The sequence below is a fragment of the Meriones unguiculatus genome, chromosome 10 (genome assembly GCF_030254825.1).
Source record: "Meriones unguiculatus strain TT.TT164.6M chromosome 10, Bangor_MerUng_6.1, whole genome shotgun sequence".
NCBI lineage: Eukaryota > Metazoa > Chordata > Mammalia > Rodentia > Muridae > Meriones > Meriones unguiculatus.
Genome location: NC_083358.1, coordinates 10,458,037 through 10,481,559, shown reverse-complemented (window position 1 = coordinate 10,481,559; position 23,523 = coordinate 10,458,037). Strand labels below are relative to the sequence as shown.

At 46.1% G+C, this 23,523-nt stretch overlaps 1 protein-coding gene and 1 long non-coding RNA gene across 2 annotated transcripts in view; one reads left to right on the top strand and one right to left on the bottom strand.

The window, feature by feature from the left end:
• Nucleotides 1-5,137: 5,137 nt before the first annotated feature.
• On the bottom strand, nucleotides 5,138-12,878 carry LOC132656803 (uncharacterized). Its single transcript, XR_009594529.1, has 3 exons — nucleotides 12,543-12,878; nucleotides 9,415-11,602; nucleotides 5,138-6,360 (listed from the first exon to the last, which is right to left on the bottom strand). It is a non-coding gene; the product is annotated as an uncharacterized LOC132656803 (long non-coding RNA).
• Nucleotides 12,879-13,634: 756 nt separating this feature from the next.
• The window catches only part of Hsd17b2 (hydroxysteroid 17-beta dehydrogenase 2), a 56,679-nt gene continuing 46,790 nt past the window's right edge, over nucleotides 13,635-23,523 (top strand). The window contains exon 1 of the mRNA XM_021640031.2: nucleotides 13,635-13,960. Coding sequence (XP_021495706.1) covers nucleotides 13,696-13,960 — 265 coding nt within the window. The 5' untranslated portion in view covers nucleotides 13,635-13,695. The remainder of the gene's footprint in view (nucleotides 13,961-23,523) is intronic.

Here is a 23,523-nt window from a genome sequence, read left to right as displayed (position 1 = left end):
CAGCCTCAACATTCGGAATGCAATCCTCTGACAATCTGAAATCAACTGGATGGCCACGGCCCCTCTGAATGTTCTAAAAGAAGCTACTGCCCAGCATTTCCGTGCTTCTGCTGCTTCCAGAAATCAGACTGTGGCGTTGTGTCTAGCCTCAGCCTCGACCTTCTCTGTGTCTGTCTCTATCTTCTCTTCAGATTATTTGTTATTATTAATTACTTTATGTGCATGAGTGTTTTGCCTGCATGTACATATGTGTGCTGTACACATTTGTACCCACAAAGGTCAGAAATCAGTTCAGAAATCAGGAACCCTGAAGCTAGAGTTAGAGGTGCTTATGAGCCACCATGTGTGTGTTGGGAACCGAACCACAGTCCTCTGCAAGAGCAATGAGTGTTCTCAACTACTGAGCCACCTCCTTTGTTCCTGTTTAGACGCTTATGAAGGAACACATCATTGGGGCATTTGGACCCCTAATTATATCTGTGCGGTCCTCTTTATCTATAAAGCTGTATCCATGGCTCCTGGCCTAGCGGATGGGCATAGCTTTTACATTCCCGTTATAACCGCTTCTCAATAACCTCTTTCATGAGTCTCATTCTGACTCCCAAACACAGAGGCAGGAGGGACAGCAGGATGCTTGGCTTTGCATGCACAAATTCCGTTTTGCGAGCGGTCGAGGGAGATTGAATTTAAGTTGAACTCAGGGAGTAGAGAAGGCAATGACACATAGAGCTGTAAAAGGGTACAGGCATCTTGGGACTTGAACCAGACAGTCCTGGCATTGGGAATTTGAGCCAATCTTGGATCCCAACGCAGAGGAGTTTCCAGCCAGTAACCTGAGTTATAAAGATGTAAAATATGACCACACCACAGATTCCACTTTGTGACACTAATTCCTTGCTTTAAAGATATTGTAACTATTTTTCAAGTCATTAAATATTCTACAATAATGTGATTTTTAATGGCCGCCTATCAGTCCATCAAATGAAAGTATACTGTTGTTTATATAACGAATCCTTTATGGTAATCCACTGGGGATGTTTTTACATTATACATATGATAAATATTGCTGAAATGAACAACTTTTGTGATAAATCATCATGCACATCTTTGATTATTTTCAAATGGGCTCATTTTAAATAACCACGAACCATGAATTGATGTTTTGCAATAGCAGTTCTGCTCACTGTTTTTCTCATGAACAAAGACTTCTCCTTCAGGCAGAAAAAAAAATGGATGAAAAGTTCTGGGAACATCTGTCTTATAGTCTGATACAGTTTCGGTATTCTGCTGTACTCCCAAATTTTGAAACGTCTTATCTCTAATCATTTCACACCAGCTTTCATTTCCCTTCTAGAGACACAGGCATGAGTACCTGCCTCCTGTTGGCCTGGAACCATGGCTACCAGAGAAAAGCAGGATTAGAGTTTTGTTTTTCTCATTGCAGCAGTATTTCTTCAGTGTTCGCAGTTCAAGGAAGATGGAAGGAAAGCAGGGAGAAGGACAGGGCAGGAGCTTTTGTTGAGACAGAAAGGACTCCTCAGATAAAGGATGCCTTTGAAAACCATGGCATCCTTTTACTCAGACTATCTTAGTGAGAAAGATAAGGCATGTGTTCATGTTGGTTACTTTTTTATCTCTGTGGGGGAAAAACATCGGACAAAAGCAACTGAAGGGAGGAAGGGAGGAAAAAAAGGAAGGAAGAGCCAAACAACTGAAGGAAGGGAAGAAGAAAGGAAGGAAAAAAAAGGAAGGGAGGCCGGAGGGGTCATCATTGTGGCTCTCAGGAGGGGTCATTGTGGCTCACTGTTTGAGGATAAAGTCTGTCATGATTGTGAAGCCATGATTATGATCGCATCACACCCACAGCCGGTGGTAAGGAGAGATGAATGCTGGTGTTCATCTCTCTCCCTCCTTTCCATTCTCGTGAGATGATGTCGCCTACCTTCAGGGTGGGTCTTTCCTTCTCAGTGCATCCTTCCCAGAAACACCTTCATAGATACATCCAGATGTGTTTCCATGGTGATTCCAAAACAAAAACCAAAAAACAGTCCAGTTGTTGGTGAAGATGAGCCATCCTGATATTGTCTCAATTATTGCTGAGTAGGCTGGGGCTCATAGCAAGGAGGCCACATTGCTGATTAAGTAGCAGAAATGAAAGCTTAGCGGACATGAACCCAGGATATGCCGGCGAAGGCCACCATATCTCTGCATTTTTGAACACTGGTAATATTTCAGACTACAGCATAAGGAGTTTTGTATGTATGCTGGCATTCAGTTTTGTCAAGTTAGGTTGGACTGGCTGCACTCACAAATGTGTATTTCTACCACACTCAATGCACATGTTATACACACACATACACACACACACACACACACACACACACACACACACACACACACACAGAATTTCATGTCAAAACAATGAGAAAAGCTATAAGCTCTGAAGACATTATTGTAAGAAAGTCATTTCTGTCTCATAGAAACCCAGGACAGTGCCTTCATCAGTGGTCTTCATCTCCCCAGGAACTGGTAAAAAGTAGAATCTGTGTCCACAACTTCTTGGAGAAGCCACAGTCTCTGTGCAGTGGCCACTGCCCTTTGACATCTCCACCTGACAAACGGTTGCTCTGGCCTGGTGTCCAACACAGAAGGTTCTGTGAATCTACTTCCCCGCTCCCAACATAGGAAGGAGCTGGCAAGATGTCCGTCCCAGCTTCCCTACTCTTTCCTGGGTAGAATTCTAATTCTTTCCCCATGTTCTTGGAAAGAGAGACAGTGGATATAAAATTCAAGAAGCGCTAAGACTGAGAAGAGAGAGAGACATCTGAACACGTAGGCAGAACAACTTTTTTTTTTTTTTTTGGTGGATGCTTCAGTCTTCATTCACTCACAGGCGGTGAAGTGGAGAACCCTTGTTGGTCTCTAAATGGCTAAATCAGAATGTAATCGATAGTCTTCATGCTGGCTCTATACTAATACCCCTGATTGGCTCGTAACATTGGAGTAGCATGGCCAATGTAGGCAAGTGTGTGCTTTGCTCTCTCACACACTTGAACAAGGAGAGACAGTGATTGCGCAACCTTCAGCCTACAACGGAACATTGCCTTTTTTTTTTTTTTTTTTTTTTTGTGGATTAACAGAGGCGTTTAGCTCACAGAGGCAGAGTCCACGTGTGGTCCCTACCAAAACAAAGTCAGCAGTCACTGTCTAGGTGAAGAAAAGTTAAGTCAGGGTGATTTTGCATCTGATCCGACTCACCAGGAAGGATGAGGTTTCTGAAGTTTGAGGCTATATCCCCTGGAACCCTACTCTCTCCTCTGTACTAAATGTTTGACCAGCAATGAGCATACATGACCAAGGAAGGAGACGCTATTCATATTATCTCCAGCTAACAGTCTGGGGTCTAAGGCCACGCTGAACGTCTGGACTGGAACACACACTAACCTTCCAAAGCCTTCTTTGGCCTGAAAGCCATGAGGAGGAATTCTTGCAGATGGACTAAATGGTGATTCATGGCCTTTACATATGCGCCATGTACACCAACATCTACACACATGCAGACGGATACAGACAGAACCCCCCACCCCCATTATACAGCATGTATTTCTACACCAAAACACATGGATGCCTACTCACCTATGTAGGCATGCACACACACATTTCTATACATCTACACGTGTGTACACATGCACACACAAAGACATGCTCACTATCTGCAGTCTCTTCATTCTCAACACAAACACCTATAGACTCACGCCCATACTTACACACAAGCATACATACATACATACATACACATATATATGGGTGGGTGCACACCCACCATGTAAGTGTGGGTGTGAATATACCTACTCTCCTGTTCTATACATGTACATACTGGCACACAAGTAATACCATTTCACACATGCACATGTGCTAACATATGTATTTATTTCTCAAACAGACATGTGCACATGCACAAACATGCATGTCCCCATAAATGACATCAGACATGTACATACACATAAACACCTACACACACACACACGTAAGCATAAGGTTATTGTGTAATGCAAATATGGATTTCACCAATCTTGTTGCAATCCTTGTTCTAAGAATATCCTTTTGTTTTGTTTTGTTTTTTTTTAAATTCTCTTTTTTCAACCTTATTTATTTTTTATACTAATTACAGTTTATTTACTTTGTATCACAGCTATAGCCCCCTCTCTCATTCCCTCCCAACCTACCCTCCCTCCCTCATCTCTCTCCATGCCCCTCTCCAAGTCCATTGATAGGGGAGGTCCTCCTCCCTTCCCTTTGACCCTTAGCCTATCAGGTCTCATCAGGACTGGCAGCATTTTCTTCCTCTGTGGCCTGGTAAGGTACTCTCCTGTTGGGCGGGGTGTGTATGTGTGATCAAAGAGCCAGCCACTGAGTTCATGTCAGAGATAGTTCCTGTTTCCCTTACTAGGAAACCCACTGAGCTACCATGGGCTACATCTGAGCAAGGGTTCTAGATTGTCTCCATGCATGGTCCTTGGTTGGAATATCAGTCTCAGAAAAGACCTCTGGGCCCAGATTTCTTGGCTCTGTTGTTCTCCTTGTGGAGCTCCTGTCCCCTCCAGGTCTTTCTATGTGCCCCTTCTTTCATCATATTCCCTGTACTCTGCCCAAAGTTTGGCTATGAGTCCCAGCATCTGCTTTGATACCCTGCGGGGTAGAGTCTTTCAGAGGCCCTCTGTGGTAGGCTACTGTCCTGCTCCCTGCTTTCTCTCTCTTCCAATGTCTATGCCATTTGCCTTTCTGAGTGAGGATTGATCATGTTGCTCAGCGTCCTCCTTCTTGCTTAGCTTCTTTAGGTGTACAGAGTTTAGTATGTTTATCCTATATTATACGTCTAATATCCACTTATAAGTGAGTATATATCATGTGTCTTTCTGCTCTGGGATACCTCACTCAGGATGATCTTTTCTAGTTCCCACTATTTGCCTGCAAATTTCATGATTTCCTTGTTTTAAATTGCTGGGTAGTATTCCATTGTTTAAATGTACCACAATTTCTGTATCCATTCCTCCGTTGAGGGACATGCAAATCAAAATTACCCTGGGATTTCACCCATCAGAATGGCTAAGATAAAAAACTCGAGTGACAACACATGTAGGAGAGGATGTGGAGAAAGGAGAACCCTTCTCCATTGCTGGTGGGAATATAAATTTGTACAACCACTTTGGAAACCAATCTGGCGCTTTCTCAGACAATTAGGAATAGCGCTTCCTCAATACGCAGCTATACCACTCCTAGACATATATCCAAAATATGCTCAAGAACACAACAAGGACATTTGCTCAACCAAGTTTGTAGCAGCCTTAGTCCTAATATCCAGAACCTGGAAACAGCCCAGATGTCCCTCAATGGAGACTATCCTGTTGTATTGTTGTGTAAACACTGTTCCCCAGTTGTGCCCTGATATGCCAGTAAAGCAGCTTATAGCCAGTTGCTGAGCAGGGGCGGGGATAGGACTGGACTTCCTGTCAGCCAGGGGAGGAGGAGTTAGAAGAGGAAGTAGAGGATTCAGTGTGAGGATTCAGCCACCAACAGATGTTCAGGAGGGACCAGGAAAGAAAGCTCACAAGGACAGCTACAAAGTGCAAGTAATTCTGAGATGTACACAGGGAGGAAACCAGTTTGGCTTAGAGGGTTAAGAATAGAGCAATAACTGCTCCGTTCCTGTGCTGTGAAGCTTATTATTAAACAAATATAATAGAGTCTCACTTGTTTGTGTGATAGCTGGGTTAAGAGAGAAATTGAGGAACAAACATAGTTTTATAAAAAATAAACACACACCTCTCCCACACACGTTATGCACCAATACTCATTGTCTTTATGAGTATGGTTATGGGTTGTCACTTCTGGGTTCTTCACTTCACTCGAATGTGAGTTCAGATTCAAGCAGGCGTTATCTGATTGTGTATCCTAGAGTCCTTGGGTTCTGCTGTGGAGACTTGGGACTGCCTCCGTAGCAAAGGAAAACCGAGTATTTTGGTGTCCACATTTCTCACTTCAGCTTCAACCCAGATTCCTAGGCTTTTCTCACCCCATCCCCCACTGAGCGACAGCATCCATGACTTTAAAAGTCAAGAACAAGCCCCAAGTGATAGGATGCACAGGAACAAGCTGTCCTAGGGGTGCAGTGGGCTTCTTTTCCTGTTCTGATGGTCCCTTCTCACATCTGTTTGCAACAAGTGCCTAACCCCCACAGCATCTTCGTCTCTCCGGGGTCTGATAACAACTGATCATCAGGTAATTTCATTATTCAGCTGCAGTCCAGTTACTTGGTTGAAGTCCAGGAAAAATCATTACCTCAAATCACAGCAAAGGTCTCTAGGAAGAATACACAGAAAGAGCTTGAAAAACTAGAAACTGACAATTTAAATGGTCACTGGCTTTAAGGAAAGAATTAACCCCCTTTTATCACAAATGAATCCAGATTTGGATTGAATCCACAAACATCCTTGACACTGTGAATACCACCATAGGTTGGCCATTCTGAGAGAGGTTTCTGAACCCTGGGAGCCCCACTCTCTCAACTCCTGTCCCTTTTCAAAGAGGAAGAGAAACAAAACAAACAGACAACTGGACACCACGAACTGCAGGTGACTCTGGTCCATGCATAGGTCCTTTGAGAGAGTGTGGGTGACCTCAGAGAAGGAAGCCACAACCTGGGGGGGGGGGTGGCTCAGCAGGTAAAGTGCATCCTGCAGGAGCAGGAGGGCCTGTGCTTGGATTCCCAGAATGCACCTAAAACCACACGGGTATTGCACAACCTTCAGCCTGAAGTGGGCCCTTAGCAAACCACGGATGGAAAAGTCAGTTGCTTCAAAGCTGATGAGCTGGTGTAAAAAGCTAGGCGTGGTTGGTGTGTGTTTATAGTGCTAGCCTTCAGGGCATGTGTAGGGGAGACAGGTGGACCTCTGAAGCTCACTGGCCAACCAGCGTATCAAATCTTCGTGTTTGCTGAGAGACCTTGTCTCAAAAAGTAAAGGTGGAGAGTAGGAGAGGAAGACCCTTGACATTAACCTCTTATCTTCACCTATGCATGCATGTACTAGAGTGCACGTGTGTGAATCACACACACACATGCATGCACATGGAGAGAAAGGCTAAGGGAGTGAAGGAGAGAGGGAAGGGGGAAGGAGAAATGAAAGGGGGAAGGGAGAAAGAAAGAGAGGAGAGGGAGAGGGAGAGGGAGAGGCGGAGGTCACCAGAAATTAACACAATGAGCCAGTAAGCAGATAAGTCCCGTTAGCCTGAGTCTGTGTTCTGACAGACACTGGAAACCAGAATGGGTAAACATAACCACTCTGCAAGTCAGCCAGGGATTTGACACACTCGCCTGGCCAAGCCAAGCCATATTATATGATTAACAGCAGATTGCAAAAAGCTTCCCATGTCAAGGCCAGGCTTGTTTGGTAATTGCTTATATGTTTTTCTCCCTGACTGGACTGTAAGTTCCCTGAGAACAGATAACATGTTTCTTTTATTTTCCTTGCATTCTCCATTGAGTACTTGGGGCTGGAGAGAGTGGCAGAGAGCCTAGCACAAGGCCCAGGGTGTAATTTCTATAACCCAAAGGCCTGGAATATGTGCATCATCAGGGAATGTTGGCTTAATGCGTGTCCCACTTAAATACTTAGAAAAGCCTACAGGAGGGGTTGAGGGTGTAGATTGGTGGCAGAACACACGTCTAGCAAGCCCAGGGCTCCTGGTTCCATCTCAGGTATCATAAGAAATGAAAGCAAACACAGCCTTGGGGAGGTATGGATCTTCGAGTTCCTCCCAAAACATGGTGCAGAACGGGAGAGCAAGGACTAATCTTAGTAACATATAATTTCAAAGGTTTCATTTTAATACAAGCACAATACTTTACAAGAACAAGAACTGAATTTCACCACAAAAGCATCAAAATGTTGAAAAAGGACAGTTGCCAACTGGGAATTCTATACCCAGTGAAAATATCCTTCAAAGGAGAAGGTGAATTGACATTTTCCACAAAATAAAAACTGTGCAATTTCATCCCTAACCCCAAACCTTAAGGAAACACAAAAAGAAAATAATTTCAGCAGTAAGCTTTAAGAGACAAACAAGGAAACGGAAAGGCAACAAGAGCTAATACTTTAACAGGAAAATCTAATGATTGTTGACTGTGTAAGAAGAAATATAACAAAGCTGAACAGATTTGACAGAATTTACAACACAGTGGCATGTTAGTGTGGTCCAGTGGTAGTGTGCCTGCCTAGAATCCCCCAGTGAGGGTCTAGGGGTGTGGCTCAGTGGAAGGGCATTTCCAGAGCATGAGTAAGGCTCTAGACTCCAATCCTAGTGCAGAGCAGCAAGGATGAGTCTATTTTCTCTGACTGTTGTGTCTTCGTCTAATCTTCCTCATCATGGATATATATAAAAAGAAGGAAGAATTTTTATGTGTGGTGCTGAGGGTGGAGAGAGGGAGTCCTTGGTACCTGCTGGGCTGGTGTCTGCTGCTGCTCAGCACTCACATGGCTTCTGATCGTTCAAAGGTCCTGGCTTATCTGGGAAGCATACCAGGTTATGATGAACTTTGACAAGGTTCTTCACAATCATTAAAAGAAGTACAAATAACTCAGAAATGTCAACATAATGAGAGGAGGGAGTGGAGCATAGAGCAATAAAAAACTCATTTAAGAGAAGGCAAGAAAAGTCATATTGGATGTTCAAATAGCCAGATAATGCATTTAAATTAAATACACTGATATTTGCATCAAGTGTAAATGAATTTGCAGTGTGTGTGTGTGTTTCTGTGCACATGTGTGTGGGTGCTTGCAAAAAAAGGGGGGGGGGTGTTAGATCCCCTGGAGCTGGAGTTAAGGTGGTTGTGAGCTTCCCAATGTGGGTGTTGGGAATTGAACTTGGAACCTCTACAAGAGCAGCAAGGGCTCTTAACCACTAAGCCATTTATTTAGCCCTGAAATTGAATTTTGCGAAATGATTTTCTCTGTCTCTGTCTTCCTCTTGTTGAGAGAGAGAGAAAGAGTCACCGTGGATGCATAATTAGCTACTTATAGTTTGGATAACTTCCTATGATAAAAAAATAAACATGATATGAAAATACCTGTAACATCTGGAATTTCATTTCGTTTTCCATGGGCAGTGGTGGGTGTGGTGTATGTGAGTGTCCATGTTTCTGTGTGTGTGTGTGTGTCTGTGTGTGTCTGCATGAACATTTATGGGTGCACAAGCATGTATGTGTACATGAGTATGGAGGCCAGTCACCCTCTTGCATTATTTTTTATGGCAATGTCTCTCACCGAACCCAGAGCTCATTAATTTGGCTGGGCTGACTGAGCAGTGAGCTGACTCTGCCTCCCACTGCCCCCACCCCTGCCCCAGTGCTGGACTTACAAACACATGCCATCATGCCTGGGTTTCTATGTTGGTTCTGGAGATCGGGACTCAGGTCCTCATGCTCATGAGGCATATGCATCACTGTTGGGTCATCCATTTCTTTTTATCCCTCACTGTGTAAAGTAATTACACAAAACATAAGATTTGCACAATTAGAGTTGAGTATACAAAATGTTCATTATCCCCTAGGTGTTCAAAAGTGCATGTTTTCGGCAATACTGCCCCCAATCTCTGAGATTGTGTGATGTCCTGTACCAGCCTATGTTGACCTTCGGGTCAGGCTCACACTAGTACATGAGCTCTCTGTGCTCAGAGAATCATAATGCGCCATTCTCTATATCAAAACCTTACCCAGCACCTGCAACACCATCCTTTCAATGGAGTTGGGATTCTTGGGCATGAGGCTTATTGAGGAACTCAACACCAGGTCAAACATATTCTAGGCTAAGGAATGCTTGGGAGGATGAAGGGGTCCTCTGCTTGGAACAGCTTCTGTGCTCAGGCATCTGGAAGATGTCTGCTTGTGGCTCCCAGTGGGAGAGAAAAACAAGAGCCCAGATCCAGTGTATCTGAGAGACCTCTGTCATGCCCAGCGCCACCCAAACCTGGAAGGTGTCCTCAGGAGCCATGATAGGGCTTGTTCTTGGAGGTGTCCTGGCAGTAATGAAGATGGCCACTTGGTGGGGATGTTTCAGAGGCAATCTCTACTCTAGAAGGAGAGTCACTTCTGCTCACCGCCATCTAGACTCAAGAGTCATGGATACGAACCAAGCGGACACTTGCGGGCACTTAGCGTGTGGGAACACGCTTCTGGGTGTGTCAATAAAGGTGTTTCAGAGAGGTTTGACTGAGGTGGGAAGGCCCATGCTGAATGTGGCAGTATCATTCCTGGGCTGGTGTCCCAGACGGAATAAAGAGGAGAAAGTGAGCTGAGCACCAGCATTCATCTAGCTCTGCCTCCTGACTGTGGATGCCACGTGACCAGCTGCCTCTCCATCCTGCTGCTGTGCCTTCCCATGGTAACAGTCTCTCTGGCCCTCACACCCTGTGCCCAAATAGAGCGTGCCCTCCTTAGGTTGTTTCATGTCAGTTGTTTTGTCACAAGAATGATAAAAGTAACCGCTATAGTAAGTTACCCTCTTCCGAAAGACTTCTCTACCTGCCGAAGGTTACAGCATACTGACCCTGGGACTTCATTAACAAGAATGACTTGATGCCACCTTCCCTTTTCCTTGGGATTCTGGACAGGTGTAGGACACTAGCCTTGCAAGGATAGCCTTGAAGGCAGTTCCAGGTCAAAATGATTGGGAAAAACTAGAAGACAGGATGTCACAGGCAAGAAGTCCTTGCTATGAGGCAAATGTTGCCAAGTTGGCTTACAGCCTTCCTTTCTACCTCACTGTTAGGGTTAGGGCCTGGGGGAACATTAAAAGAAAAATACCGACCAATCAATACTCGTAGCACACCAATGTGGCTTGTCCTTGGCCTCAGGAATCATACCCTAGTGCAGTGGCTTCTCAACCTCCCCAAGGCTGCCACCCTTTAATAATGTTATGACCCCCAACCATCACGTTATTTTTGTTGCTACTTCATAACTGTAATTTAGCTACTGTTATGGGTTGTCATGCAAATATCCGTGTTTTCCAATGGTCGTAGGTGACCCCTGTGAAAGGGTTGTTCCATCTCCAACAGGTTGAGAACCACTGTTTTACTGAAAGAAACAGAAACAAACAAACAAACAGACAGACAAACAGACCAGCATTTCTCAGAATAAACAAAGAAATCCAGAATTGGGAATTCTGAGCTAAGTGCAACCGAGGGAGTGAATTCGGATGGGGTGTGAGCAGGTGACCCTCAAGCTGAGGTCACGGGAAGGGCGCCAAGGGAGGAGAGAGGTGACAAATTGAGTATAGAAACAAGGGAGCGAGAAGGGGCTAGTAAGGATTTCGCCGCTGCCCAGCAGAAAGTGCTGAGAAGTGGTAGGTGCCCAAAACAACAGGAAAAGTGGCTTCTCTTTACGGCTGCACATCAGTGCCTGCCATGGTCCTCAGAAAAGATCCAAAGCTAGTCCTGTACGTCCATGTGGGAAACCATTGATAACAGAATCCTCCTGGTCCTAGGAAAGGGGACCCTGCGCATCAAATGTCTGTCTGCACAACCAACAGCAGGATGGGATGGATGGGGTCTGTGGAAAAAAGGAAATGATTAGGGCTAGTCAGGAATTCCACAGCCTCACTGCTCTAAGCTTCCTGGTCTAGAGCCAGCAGTTGCCCTCTACCTCAGGAGTCCATGAGGCTGGGAATGGAGATAACTTGCCACCATTTCACGAGGCTCTCCCATATGTGCTCTGTTGACTCTCCTCCTGGTCCCATCCCACAGTGTAATTCACTAGTTCCTGCCTCTTAGTCTGCCCCCTGTGGGTCTTGAACTAGCTTGTGTCCAGGAATGTCCTAGTTCACTCTCCCTTTACAGCTGCACTGGCACTGGACAGAGTCTCCTAATTTGCATCTGAGCCAGAAGCTGATTTCCATGACTCCCCATCCGGGGCCCCACCAGTCTTCTTACAGGCCATGTTGCTAGGTTTGGCCCTGAGCAAACCCTGTCTCCTTCTACAGCCATAGTGCCAGACTCCACCCACCACTCCTGCCCCTTTGTGTACCTTAGCTCTAGAACCCGTTCTGGGGCAAGTTCATATTCTGTGGGGCACTGTGTTCTACCACATCTCCTGCCCTTTGTTCTCTTTCTATGTAAAGGTGCAGTTCTGTAGCCTTTCGGAGGCCCTGTCTGGGCTTCCTGGTGGGGCACACATTATTCCACAGGTGAAGGGTGTGGAGGAAATGGAAGTTCCTCAGGCAAGATTACAGCATCCTTAACAACTGTCATCACTGGCATTGGTTTTAAATAATAGTCATCTGAACTGAAAGGGAAAGCTCCTCTCTCTCCAGTTTACCCCGTGTCTGGCCTTTACCAGAAGACTGTGTTCCTCCTAGGCAGATGCCAGCAAGTGCTGGGCCCATCAAACCCAATGGGAGTTCCCCTTGGCTATCAGTATTGTGACTGATGGTCCGTGGGAGTGTGTGCACGCATGCTCATGTGTGCACACGTGTGCACTTGGTATATCGTACCTGGATACATCTGTGTAGGAAATGAAGTGTCTCCCAGTCCTTACAGGATGGCTTCTGAGCCGGTGAGTCACAGGTGTGTCGATTTCAATTCCCTTGGGTAAGTGCGGCCTCTCCCAGCCTGAATTTTCTTGTTTACCAACTGAGTCTAGCACAGGATTGTGTAAGTTGCAAGCCAGGGAGAAGGAGGGAGGGACCATCACATGACAGGCTGCTTTTCTGCGTTTTACTAATGTGGGCAGTCCGTGATGCTTGGGTGTCAGCCTGTTTGACTTGTCAGACTCTCAGACTGCTTCATTTCCTCTCCTAAGCTCTCTACCCTCAGATTGCCCTCTTGTTAATTGCCCTCTTGCTACGTGAATAGAAACTTGGTAAGGACCTCGTATTTGTAGACTGAGTCCTACCGCCCAGATCAGAGACTCCAACAGAGTAGGATGAATTGGTACTGGGCATAACACCAGCCACAAAAAGTACTGACAACTGTCCTCACTTCTTTTGTCATTGCTAGGGATTCTCCCGGCACAAATTCCCTCTGGCCACAGGCACCTCCCATCTGCTTAAGGAGTCTCTTCCTTTTGGTCTATTGAGCCCTTGGCCTGTCTCAGATGGCAGTAATCCTCCATGGGCCAGATCAGGGATGCTTTCTTCTTAGAGTCTGCCTTCCACGCTTCATTGATTACCTGGATAATACAGGGACACACACACACACAGGGATAGAGACACAGGCATGGACATGGGTGTGGACACATCCACTGAGACACTCCAGTCATTCCAACGACTCAGCAAACACAGAGAGGGCACATCCAAAGGAGATCATCTTCTTGTGATTCCAATCTGTCAGTCATTACCTGTGCATTCATCCGTCAGGTGGGGATGCATCGTTAAAAGCCTCAAACGTGTGTGTTTGCTTGTGAGTGCGCATGTGTGTGTGTGTAGTGCATTAGGGAAATGAGCAGGTATTAATATCACAGTGCATAGTTTAAACTACCTCCTGGGAGTAATCTCCGCTATCACCACCTTTAGCTCGATCAAAGGGTGCGGGGGTTGTTGGCCCCCCTCCCCTCTGGCCTCTCCCTTCATATAAGCCGGGCTGCCTCCAGCTAGCTTTTGTACACACACCACTCACTGTCCCAGAGCGAGTGAAGGCCAGTGAAGAATGAGCCCGTTTTCCTCTGAGTCAGCATGGCTCTGCTTGGCTGCCACTTCAGTGCTGGGGGGCATGCTTCTCTGTAGATCCAAGAGCCCAGGGCAGTGGAGGAGACAGATGCTGTGCCTCGCTGGCCTCTGGGGAGGCGCTTGCCTGCTCAGCCTGTCCCTCCTCTGCAGCCTGCTCCTCTTATCGCTGGGCTGCTTCCTGCTGTATGTGAGTTCATCTGACCAAGAACTGTTACCCGTGGATCAAAAGGCCGTGTTGGTGACAGGTGAGTGGCCCACGCTGCTGTGATTGTCGAGTGGAGCAGGACCTGATATCTTAGCCCTGGCAGGGTGTTGTCAGTTTTGGCTTGAATGTGAAATACTGAAGAGTGAATGACATATAGCACGTACCCAAGCGGTTCTCACAGCATTTTCCGCTGTCCTTTCATTTGGAAGTGCTTTGGGAGGAGCTGGTGGTGGTAAAACAGAGGGTGACAACTGGGCCAGGAGCACCTGCCTATACAATGAGTTTGTTAATTTCCCAGGAATGAATATTAATAAGTAAAATGATGTTGTTTCATGTACCAGGACACACCTGGCAGACTTCTTCAGGCTTAGGTGGGATTCTGTTCTGAGGTGAATGTTGATCTAGGTCCTAGGCCGGTCACCCCCCTATGTGTGTGAGGAAGGTGGCTGGGTAGCTTCAGCACAATACTGTGTCTGGGGACTTTGCTGCACTTGGCGCTTTTGCCGTCTGCCGGGCTGCTAACAGGAATCATGAACCTTGTGTCCTGTTTGAACCTTTTCTCCACATGTCATTACTGTATTAGTGCTTCTTAATTAGATCAAGTTGGCAGTGTGCGCCCACATCTAGTTGCTCATTAGCTGAGCTGCCAGCCTCTTGCTTCCTTTGTGTGCGGTGTTATTCCACGGGCAAGTGTGAGGCCAAATTAGGTTCCCCTGAGTTGTAAAACGGGTTTGTTTGGTGAAGCTGGGGCTTAGATAGAGCTGTAATTGGAATTCTCCGAAGTTATCCTAACTCGGAAAGGCCTGGAAAGAAGAGGAGGGGCCATCAGCAGAGTGATCTTGTGAAGAGGCGGTCACCCCTTCATGGGAAAAGCATCGCCTCCGGCTGTGGCCCCGTGTTGTGGTCCCGAGCAAAATCACAGGTGATGATTCCCTGAGAAACAGACTCTAAAGTTTTCATCTCCTATCTCCACCTTTTACCTTAAACCCAGTAATAAAATTCTTTCTTGACGTGAGCATGGCGTGGTTCTCGCTGGGGTCTGGAAGTGTGGAGTTTAAAAGCAAACAGTGGAGTCAATAGGTGGGGTATTTACCTGTGTGGATGCCTGGTGCTATCTTAAACACTGCATTTGGGGACCTGGGGTTCTCTTGAATCCTCAGAGGGCCAATGGCTGGGAAGAAGGCAGTGTCTACAGGAGCAAGCACCCCAAAATACTGGAATCATTCCAGGTCAAACGCAGCTGCTGCAGTCCCCAGCTTAATGAAAGAAGACAGAATCATTAAGTACCATGGAGATGTCTCTCTCTCTGTCTCTGTCTGTCTGTCTGTCTGTCTGCCTGCCTCTTTCTCCCTCCCCACTCTGTTTCTTTCTCTCTCTCTCTGTGAAGATCAGAGGTTGATCCTGAGTGTCTGCCTCAGTCACTCTCCATGTTATCCTTTAACATGGGGTGTCTCACTGAAACTGGAGCTCAGTGATTGGCTAGACTGGCTTGCAAGCAAACCCCAGGGATCCTCTTGTTTTTGGCTCCTCCAGATGACAGCTTTTCTTGTGGGTGCTAGGGATCTGAACTCATGCAGTGATTACAAAGTCTTTACACCCTGAGCTCTCCCCAGTCTCAGCAATGCTGGAAATAAAACACCTATGGTATCTCGCCAGTCCTCGAATCTCCTAGAAGGGCAGACTCCCCGGGAGATCAGTTCAAGGTGTGACTGTTCTTCAGTTGACCTATGAGAAGGGGCAATTTCAGCAGATCCCAAGACAGATGGGAAACTGGGAATCCATCCCACTTGTTCGTCCTATCAACACCACAAGCCCTAAGGGAAATTCTTTGGAATGTGAGAACAGGGCTAGAGATAATTGAGAGGCGTTAAAATGTCAGCCTTGGGCACAGTGAAAGCACAGGGATGGCATTGTTCTGGGAGGGCTCAAGATCTTTGTTAAATGGAAATTTTTAGACCTAGGGTTGGAGTGCAAGGGTAGGGGTACTTGTCTTGCTTGTGCAGAGTTCAGTCCCAAGCACTGCAAACAAACAAAATGAACAAATTAAAACAAAAGAACAAAACCGCCTCAAAATAAAACAAATACAAACAAAAAAACAACAACAAAACACCAAACAACAAACCAACCAACCAAGAACCAACCCTCAAAACAAAATGGACAAAGTAAAAAATAAATTCAGGATACTTGAACTCGTTAAATTAAAAAAAAAAAAGGTTTGTTATTTTTTTAACTATGTGTACACACGGGAGAGATTGTCCGTGTGCTTGAGTGCAGTTGCCCTAAGATCAGAAGGTGGGGGGGTGGGGTGGGGGTCGCCTGATTCCCTGGATGTGGAGTTTCAGATGGTTGTGACCTGCTGTGGGCTGTGCGAACTGAACTCTAGTCCTCTCAAAGAGCAGTAAGCGAGCTGAAGCTGTCTCTCCAGCCTTATATTTTTAAAATTACATGTGGGAGCGCAGCTGTGTCAGTGTGCACGCAGGTGTCTGTGTGTGCGTGCGTGGACCACAGTGCACATGTTGAGATTAGTGAACAGCTTCCGGAGTCAGTTCTCTCCTTCTGCCATGTAGGTCCAGGGGCTTGAACTCAAGTTTTCAAGCTTGTTGGCAGGTCCCTTTACTTGATGAAGCATCTCACTGACCCAGAACAAGCTACAGCAAGCACACACACACACACACACACACACACACACACACCCAGAAACCTCCCTGGGTTTGAAAACTACTGTTTCATGAAGCCTTCAATTTTAGTGGCTATAGACTAAGCGAAGTGTAAGAAAAGCGACAGTGTGAAAAGTGACAGGTGTTATCCCTCTATTTGAAAATGCTCTTCAGGAAATGATGGCAGGGAGTGGTGGCTGCAAAGATGGCGCAGTGGTTTTAGAACAAGAGTTCCTGCGGAGGACCTGCGTTTAACCCCAGCATCCATGTGGAATGGTTTGCAACTGCCTATAACTCGGTCTTCAGAGGATGTGATGCCCTCGTCTGACCTCCACAGGCACCTGAACTCACAGGTGCTGGCCGACACACCTACACGTAATTAAAAATTATAAAAATAAAATTTAAAAGGAAATGACCTGGGGGTACAAGCCGGTGCTTGAGTGCCAGTGTTCGAATCCAGAGGCCTTACGCTTAATCTCCAACTGTGCAAACCAACCAAAGCAAAGTGTGTAAAGAGCAGACAGAAAACCAAACAATGGTTTTAGCACAATCTCACCTAAGATAGATACATTTCCAAAGCGGCCCAAATCCACAAGCGTAGCCATATACAGCCATGAAAGGCGACAGCTGCAAGAGGAACACTCAGCCATGTGGAAAGCTGCTGAGGCTGCCAGAAAACACAGGTAGGCCGAGTGTCTGGGTCACCTTACACCCTCGTCAGATCAAGATGGTGGCTGTCAGGAAAACTGTGGTGAAAGACTGGGGGAAAATGTATTCAAGTAAATGAAAGAAGGAGAGAAGCCACGGAGGAGTTTTTAAATGGTTGGAGCAGAGTACACAGTTACTTTTGTGTGTGTGTGTGTGTGTGTGTGATGTCATTGTATTTTTCATGCCATAAAAATATTTAAAAGAGTCAAGACATGGAGGTGGAGGCCTGTAATCTCAGCATGGGGGTTCAAGGTCATCCTTGGATACATCATAAATAGGAGGTCAGTTAGGTACGACTCAAATAAACAAACGAAGACTTAAAAGAAGCTGGATCTTGTGGTGCAGGTTTATAATCCCAACTATTTGGCCTGTGGAGGCAGGGGGATTTAGTAAAACCTTATCTCAAAATAATAATAATAATAATAATAATAATAATAATAATAATAACAATAACAATAACAATAACAATAAAAGAGCTGGGAATGTAGCTGAGGTCCTAGCTTCAACTCCCAGTGCTACAGAAGGAAAAGAAAAGATAAACATGGACTCTTTAAAGAAAGATAACATTACAAGGATCTGGTCACTTTAGTTTTTATTCAATTATGGTCCTAGGTAATGGATGATTACAAACTCGACTTTGAAAGAGTATCCTCCCCTCTCTGAGTCCTTCATATCATTTCCTTATGATTGTTCAAAGCTACTTTACCTCTGAAGCAATCTAATTATATTAAACATTCAAAGAATGTTTGAACGTGTCTGTCTCCAAGGTATCCTGAAACGATAATGGTCATCTGAGTTTTTAAATGACTGTAAAATTAGTTAAGAGCAGACCAGTGTGACTGAAAAAAAAATCTCAAGCACAAAAGGATGGAAAAACATTTGAAGCCGTAAGCTCATGGCTTGGGTCCAGCATCTGTCTCACTTGAGGCTGGGTGGGATTCTTAGAGGAAGACCCCTAAGCAAGGTTTAGAAAGGTTGCCAAGGAGCAAGGTAGACAGGGAAGGGGTGAGGCCAAGAGAAGTCCTCTGAGGGTCACTGCAGCTTGGTCACCCTGGACAGATGTGAGTCACGGCTCCGAGCTGCCCAGACTGGATATCAGGAAGCTGTAGGCCTTGATATCACACCTGTCAATCATTAGACAAGTCTCGTGCTGCTCTCTGTCACTTATCTTCGGAGCACTTTTGGCTCCAGTGATCAACGGTGGCAACTCTAACGCCCTGGGGGCAAGCTCTCAGACTTGGGGTGGTAGATGCTGGCTGCTGGGAGAAGTGTGCTGTGAGCTCACATACACACACAAAAGAGCTCCAGGAAAGTTTGTCATAAGAATGTTTTGAATCATGTGTCTTTGGGCTTCTGTTATCAGCTTTTGATCTTCTGCTTTCCCAACTGTAGACTGGAAATATTACTTAGACACACACACTATACTCTCCCAGGTGAAGGTACTGGGGTCACACAGAGTGACAGAACTGTGTGCTGGGCTGGTGAGAAGCCAGCCCAGAGTGGTGAGGAAAAACAAAAAGAAGGAAACACCAAAGCAAAAGGAAAAGATGACATGTGGACAGAGAGAAGGACCAGTCTTTTATCTATTCAGTGTGTGTGTGTGTGTGTGTGTGCGTGCACATGCATATGCGAGTGTTTTCACATGTAGTACAGGTGCATGAGTATGGAGGTCAGAGGTCAGCTTTGGGTGTCATTCCTCAGGAGCTGTCTACCTTTTATTTATTTTTTAATTATTTATTTATTTTTTGCTGTCTACCTTTTTAAAAGTTCTAATTTAAGTGTGTGTGTGCATGTATGTGTGTGTCTATGTGTGTGTGTGTGTGTGCTACGTCTGTGTGCATACCATGTGTGTTCAGGTTTCTGGCAGAGGGCAGAAGATAGCGTCAGAGTCCCTGGAACTGCAGCTATAAACCGTTGTGAGCCGACTGACCTGGGAACTAAGCTGGAATCCTCTGGAAGAGCAGCCGGTGCTCTTAACTCCTGTGCCCTCTCCTCTGTCCTTCAACAACTATTTACTGCAAGTGTGGCTTGGGCCATCTATTTTCCAGGACCAACAGGGCCGAAGGTTTAGAAGGGCACGTAATCAGTCCTCCTAACTCTTGACCTTGGACCTACTTGGGCTGGGGATCCCCACCCCCCTGCTCCCCCCCCCCACTCTTCGTGTGAGGCTGTCTCCTTGACCCTGAGATCCTTTGGGTGTGGTGGCGGAAGCACAGCTAACTTTCATTTCTGCCTTCCTGCTCTCACCAGCTGGATTTTCTTGACCACCTTGACTGTTCCCTGTTGATGCTTTAAAAATCCCATGAACAGACATGGCTGTAGCTGATTGGCTACGACATAAGCATAGGGGGTTCCTCCAGGGGAGTACCCATGGTGATTAGCAGCCCACCTTGGGCAGGCCTTGTGTGTGTGTGTGTATGTGTGTGTGTGTGTGTGTGCAGGGGAGGGAAGTCAGGGAAGGACTGACAAAGGCAGAGTGTCCTTAAAAATCCAAGGGAGCTTGTAGAGTATTCTAAACAGCTTAGGTAGGTCACCTCATGTGTCTAGCTGGCTCTCCATAAAGCTTGTTTTATTAGATACCTTCAAACTGAAAATTTCAAAACTTGATACAATACCAGATGGATCCAGGAGAGGAAGTAGATTTGTTTTAAGCAAAGGTCTTTATTTTATGCTCCAAAGGAAGGGTCCAAGGCTTAGTGACACCTTCTAGGAGTGACTGAGTAGTCCTGTAGAGGTTCTAAAAGTTGAAAACTCTTTGTGTCACCTTGGGCTTTGGGCTCTTTTGAATTTAAAATAGATTATTGAAAGGTAAGACACTGACTAAAGGGAAGGTAACAGTCTACAATCAGAGTTTCCTAAGTCCTTTTGTGGGTTTGTGGTGCTGGGAATTGAACCCAGAGCTTCCTGCTGGAAAAGAACTCTACTCCCGAGCCACACCCCTAAACCTGAATGATGATTTTACTAGGCACCATAGCTGAGTTCTTTGATGGAGGCAGGTAGTAACCTTATGGAACAAAACCTGCCTAACTGCATTGCAAGCTGCCTGAGGGCAAGACCCAGGTCTCTTCTGTTGTGTCCCCCTTCTCAGAGAGGAGCTCATTAGACCCAAGGACAACGACAATGAATGTGAATGAACGGCCACACACCAGTGAAATGACCCCCCCCTACACACACACACACCCTTTCCTGATAGTATTGCCCTGTCGGACCACTTGCTTAGTCTTGAACCACTTGGTTCTTCTTGCTGGGGTCACCTGTACAGAAAGGGCACTATGACACAGCCTAACCCTTGGAGGCCCCATTGTTCTGTGGTGACTTGATTGCTGGCATGTTCCAGACAAGGCTTTGTGTGGGCTTGGTTCTAAGCACGCTCTTACCTACCCAGGTTGTGACATGAATAGATACTCCTTTGCCCCCTACTGGGCTCTGAAGATGCCCTGCATAGTCACTGGGGCTTTTCTGATCATTTGAGTTTGACTTCTGCTCTAGCTCTGCCAACCACGTTCTCCTTCCAGGTGTGGTGGCCTCTGCCTAACAGGACTCTACACTTTTGTGTTTCCCACTGCTCTGGCCCTCGATTCCTCAAGGTTTTTTTTACTTCCTCTGAGGTAACCTTTGCAGCTCTGTCTTTTATCCTCTCTGTCCTTTATCCTGGATTCTCTACCACATGGCAAAGCCTTACCAGGCTGTGTCCTCAGTGTGGTCAAGCCTGGTCAAGCTGCAGCTCTGTGCACTTGATGTTGTGCCTTTGGAAGTCACATGACCTAATTATGCTCCTGTGACCACCCTCTAAACACAAGATCATATATCCTAATAGACACATTTCTTTCAACTACCTACGTCTTTCTATTCCCTACAGTTTCCAAGATCTTCTCCATTCTGTCCCATTTTCTCCGATCCATTCCTTTGAGATATCAATTCATAATTCTCAGCGTATGACCTCTTGGTAGGAGCCATAAGAACAAAACAAGATGAAACTAAACAGGATCAGTGCAAGAGTCCCCACAGGAAGCTGTTGTTTTGTTTGGCTTCTCTTTCTGCTGAGTGAATCTTAAACCAGTGGTGAGAGGCTGAACAGGCAGGTGGATCAAGACATCAGCCTTGTTGATTGAGAGGGGCATTGCTGGACTTCTCTATGGTATGTGGCCTTAATGGCATCCCCAGTGAAAGCAGGGAGGGAAAGTCACAGGGTTTGCTCATCGGGTGGGGCTTAGCCTGGCCAGCTAGGTCACTACCCAGAGAGGAATGCTTCCCCTGTGACTCCCTGTGCTTTTGAGTTTCCTCCTCTGTCGCAATTGTTTTCTCTATTACCTTTTTTGTTCCCTGCTAGAGAGGAAAAGGAATTTTGCATCAGGCAAGTTGCTCGTGTCCGGTTCTTCCTGTCAGCTCACAAGTCAGATACTCTGCTTCACTTCCCAGGGGCAGGAGGGGGAGGAGCCAGAGAGCAACCAACAGTATCACAATGATATATGTCCCCCACATTGCAGAGGCCATAACAATTAGGGAAGACATTCCCCTTTCACTTTAGGTTCAGAAAGCTGATGGAGGATAGCTGGTGTAAGAATAACCCAATGAAGTCTGACTATAAACATAAATGAGAACTCGGGCAGCCGGAGCCCCTCTGCCCCTCCCCACACATCTAAAGCTTGTTAGATCCACAGCATGTTACTTGGGATTACTCACCCACTACTTGTGAGCGCTTAAGCAATCAGGTTCACCTGTCTGAGTTAATATTTCTTGTATTGCCTTCTATGGATTAAGCGGCTGCGAAGATATGTTACCACCTAGTACAGATTAGACAATTTAGAAGATATTAGCAACCCCCACTCCTTTTCTAAGCTTCTGCAGTCCAGTCAAGCCTTTGACCAAGGAGGATAAAGGGCAATAGGAGCTTGGCTAAGTCACTCACTAATGCTGCTTCCATACTGGCTCCGTCATTGTTGTTCTCTTCCTTTATTCTCCTGCATTCTGGTCATTCCGTGGCCATCAAGCTCTCTTTCTGTAGCTAACTTGTTTTTTCAGGTCTTGGGCCAATCTGGGCTTTTTCTTACAAGTCCAGGGTTTAGATCCCTGCCTTTGTGCTGTGACAACCTTTGGTTGTTTTCTTTTTAAGCCCTGGTTCCTTTGAGAGCTCCTGAATGAGCAGAGTTCTGAACAACATCTGACATGGAGGAGAGAATGAATGGGCTGAGAGAGACCTTTGGATTCCATGCACTGAGTACCCACTCACCAGAGAGACTCACTTCAGTCCAGTACAGAGGAAGAAGCCACAGGGTAAAACCAATGCATCCAGTCGGCACTGGATAACATTGAAGTCTTGAGAACGCTAGGGGAAGTGGGGAGGAGCCAGATGGCAAATTCACTCCAGGGAACAAGCTGAAAAGAGGGCATTTGGGGGAGGGGAGAAATTTTGGAGGAGGTGATTTGGAGACTCCCAAAGGAAGGACCTGTGTATGGTGAAAAGGACTGTGGTACCAGGTGAAGCAGGAGCTGTGCGTGTCTCTCCTTTGTTCTTTTCGAATCACAGTGTAAAGCTATGGGTTAGCAAGGCAGTTTGTCTCCAAAACGTGTCTTCACTCACTCACAGTTATAAGCTATTCGGGGAATGAAGTGAGCTAGAGCATCCCAGATGATTGGTGCAGCACCTGGCCATACAATACATGCTCGGAGAATACTGTCATCGGAAGTCAGACAGGACAAACAATGGTAAGGTAGAGAGAGCCAGAGAGCCAGACAGAAATCCAGAGAGGTAGAGAGATACAGAGACACAGAGACCAAAAGAACAAAAACGCCAGCTATTTTCTGGGCTGAGAAGGGTATCCTCTTGTTCTTGGCCATGCTTTCCCTGCCGACGTCAGTTAGAGCATTCCTGGTTCGCTCACTCACCACCTGCATTAGCATTCTCAGAGCTCCTCTTGAGCACTTGTTATGGACTTGGGGAAGTTTGGCTCCCAAGGGAATATTTGGTAACGTGTGGTTAGAATTGAGAAGCATGGAGACATGCCACATCTAGTGGTAGGACTGGACCATTGCCGGAACCTCCTACAGTGGCACAGAGTGGCCCTCACACAAAGCCCAATGCTATCTCGACTTTGAAGTGATTTGACCTACAGTACAAGCCCTGTAGACCGGGGGCCATGGCATGCACATGGATCGTTATATCCCCAGGAGCCAGGAATAAAGCAATCTCAGGATGGGCATCCAAACATAACAAAGCAAGTGGAAACCAACTGACCTT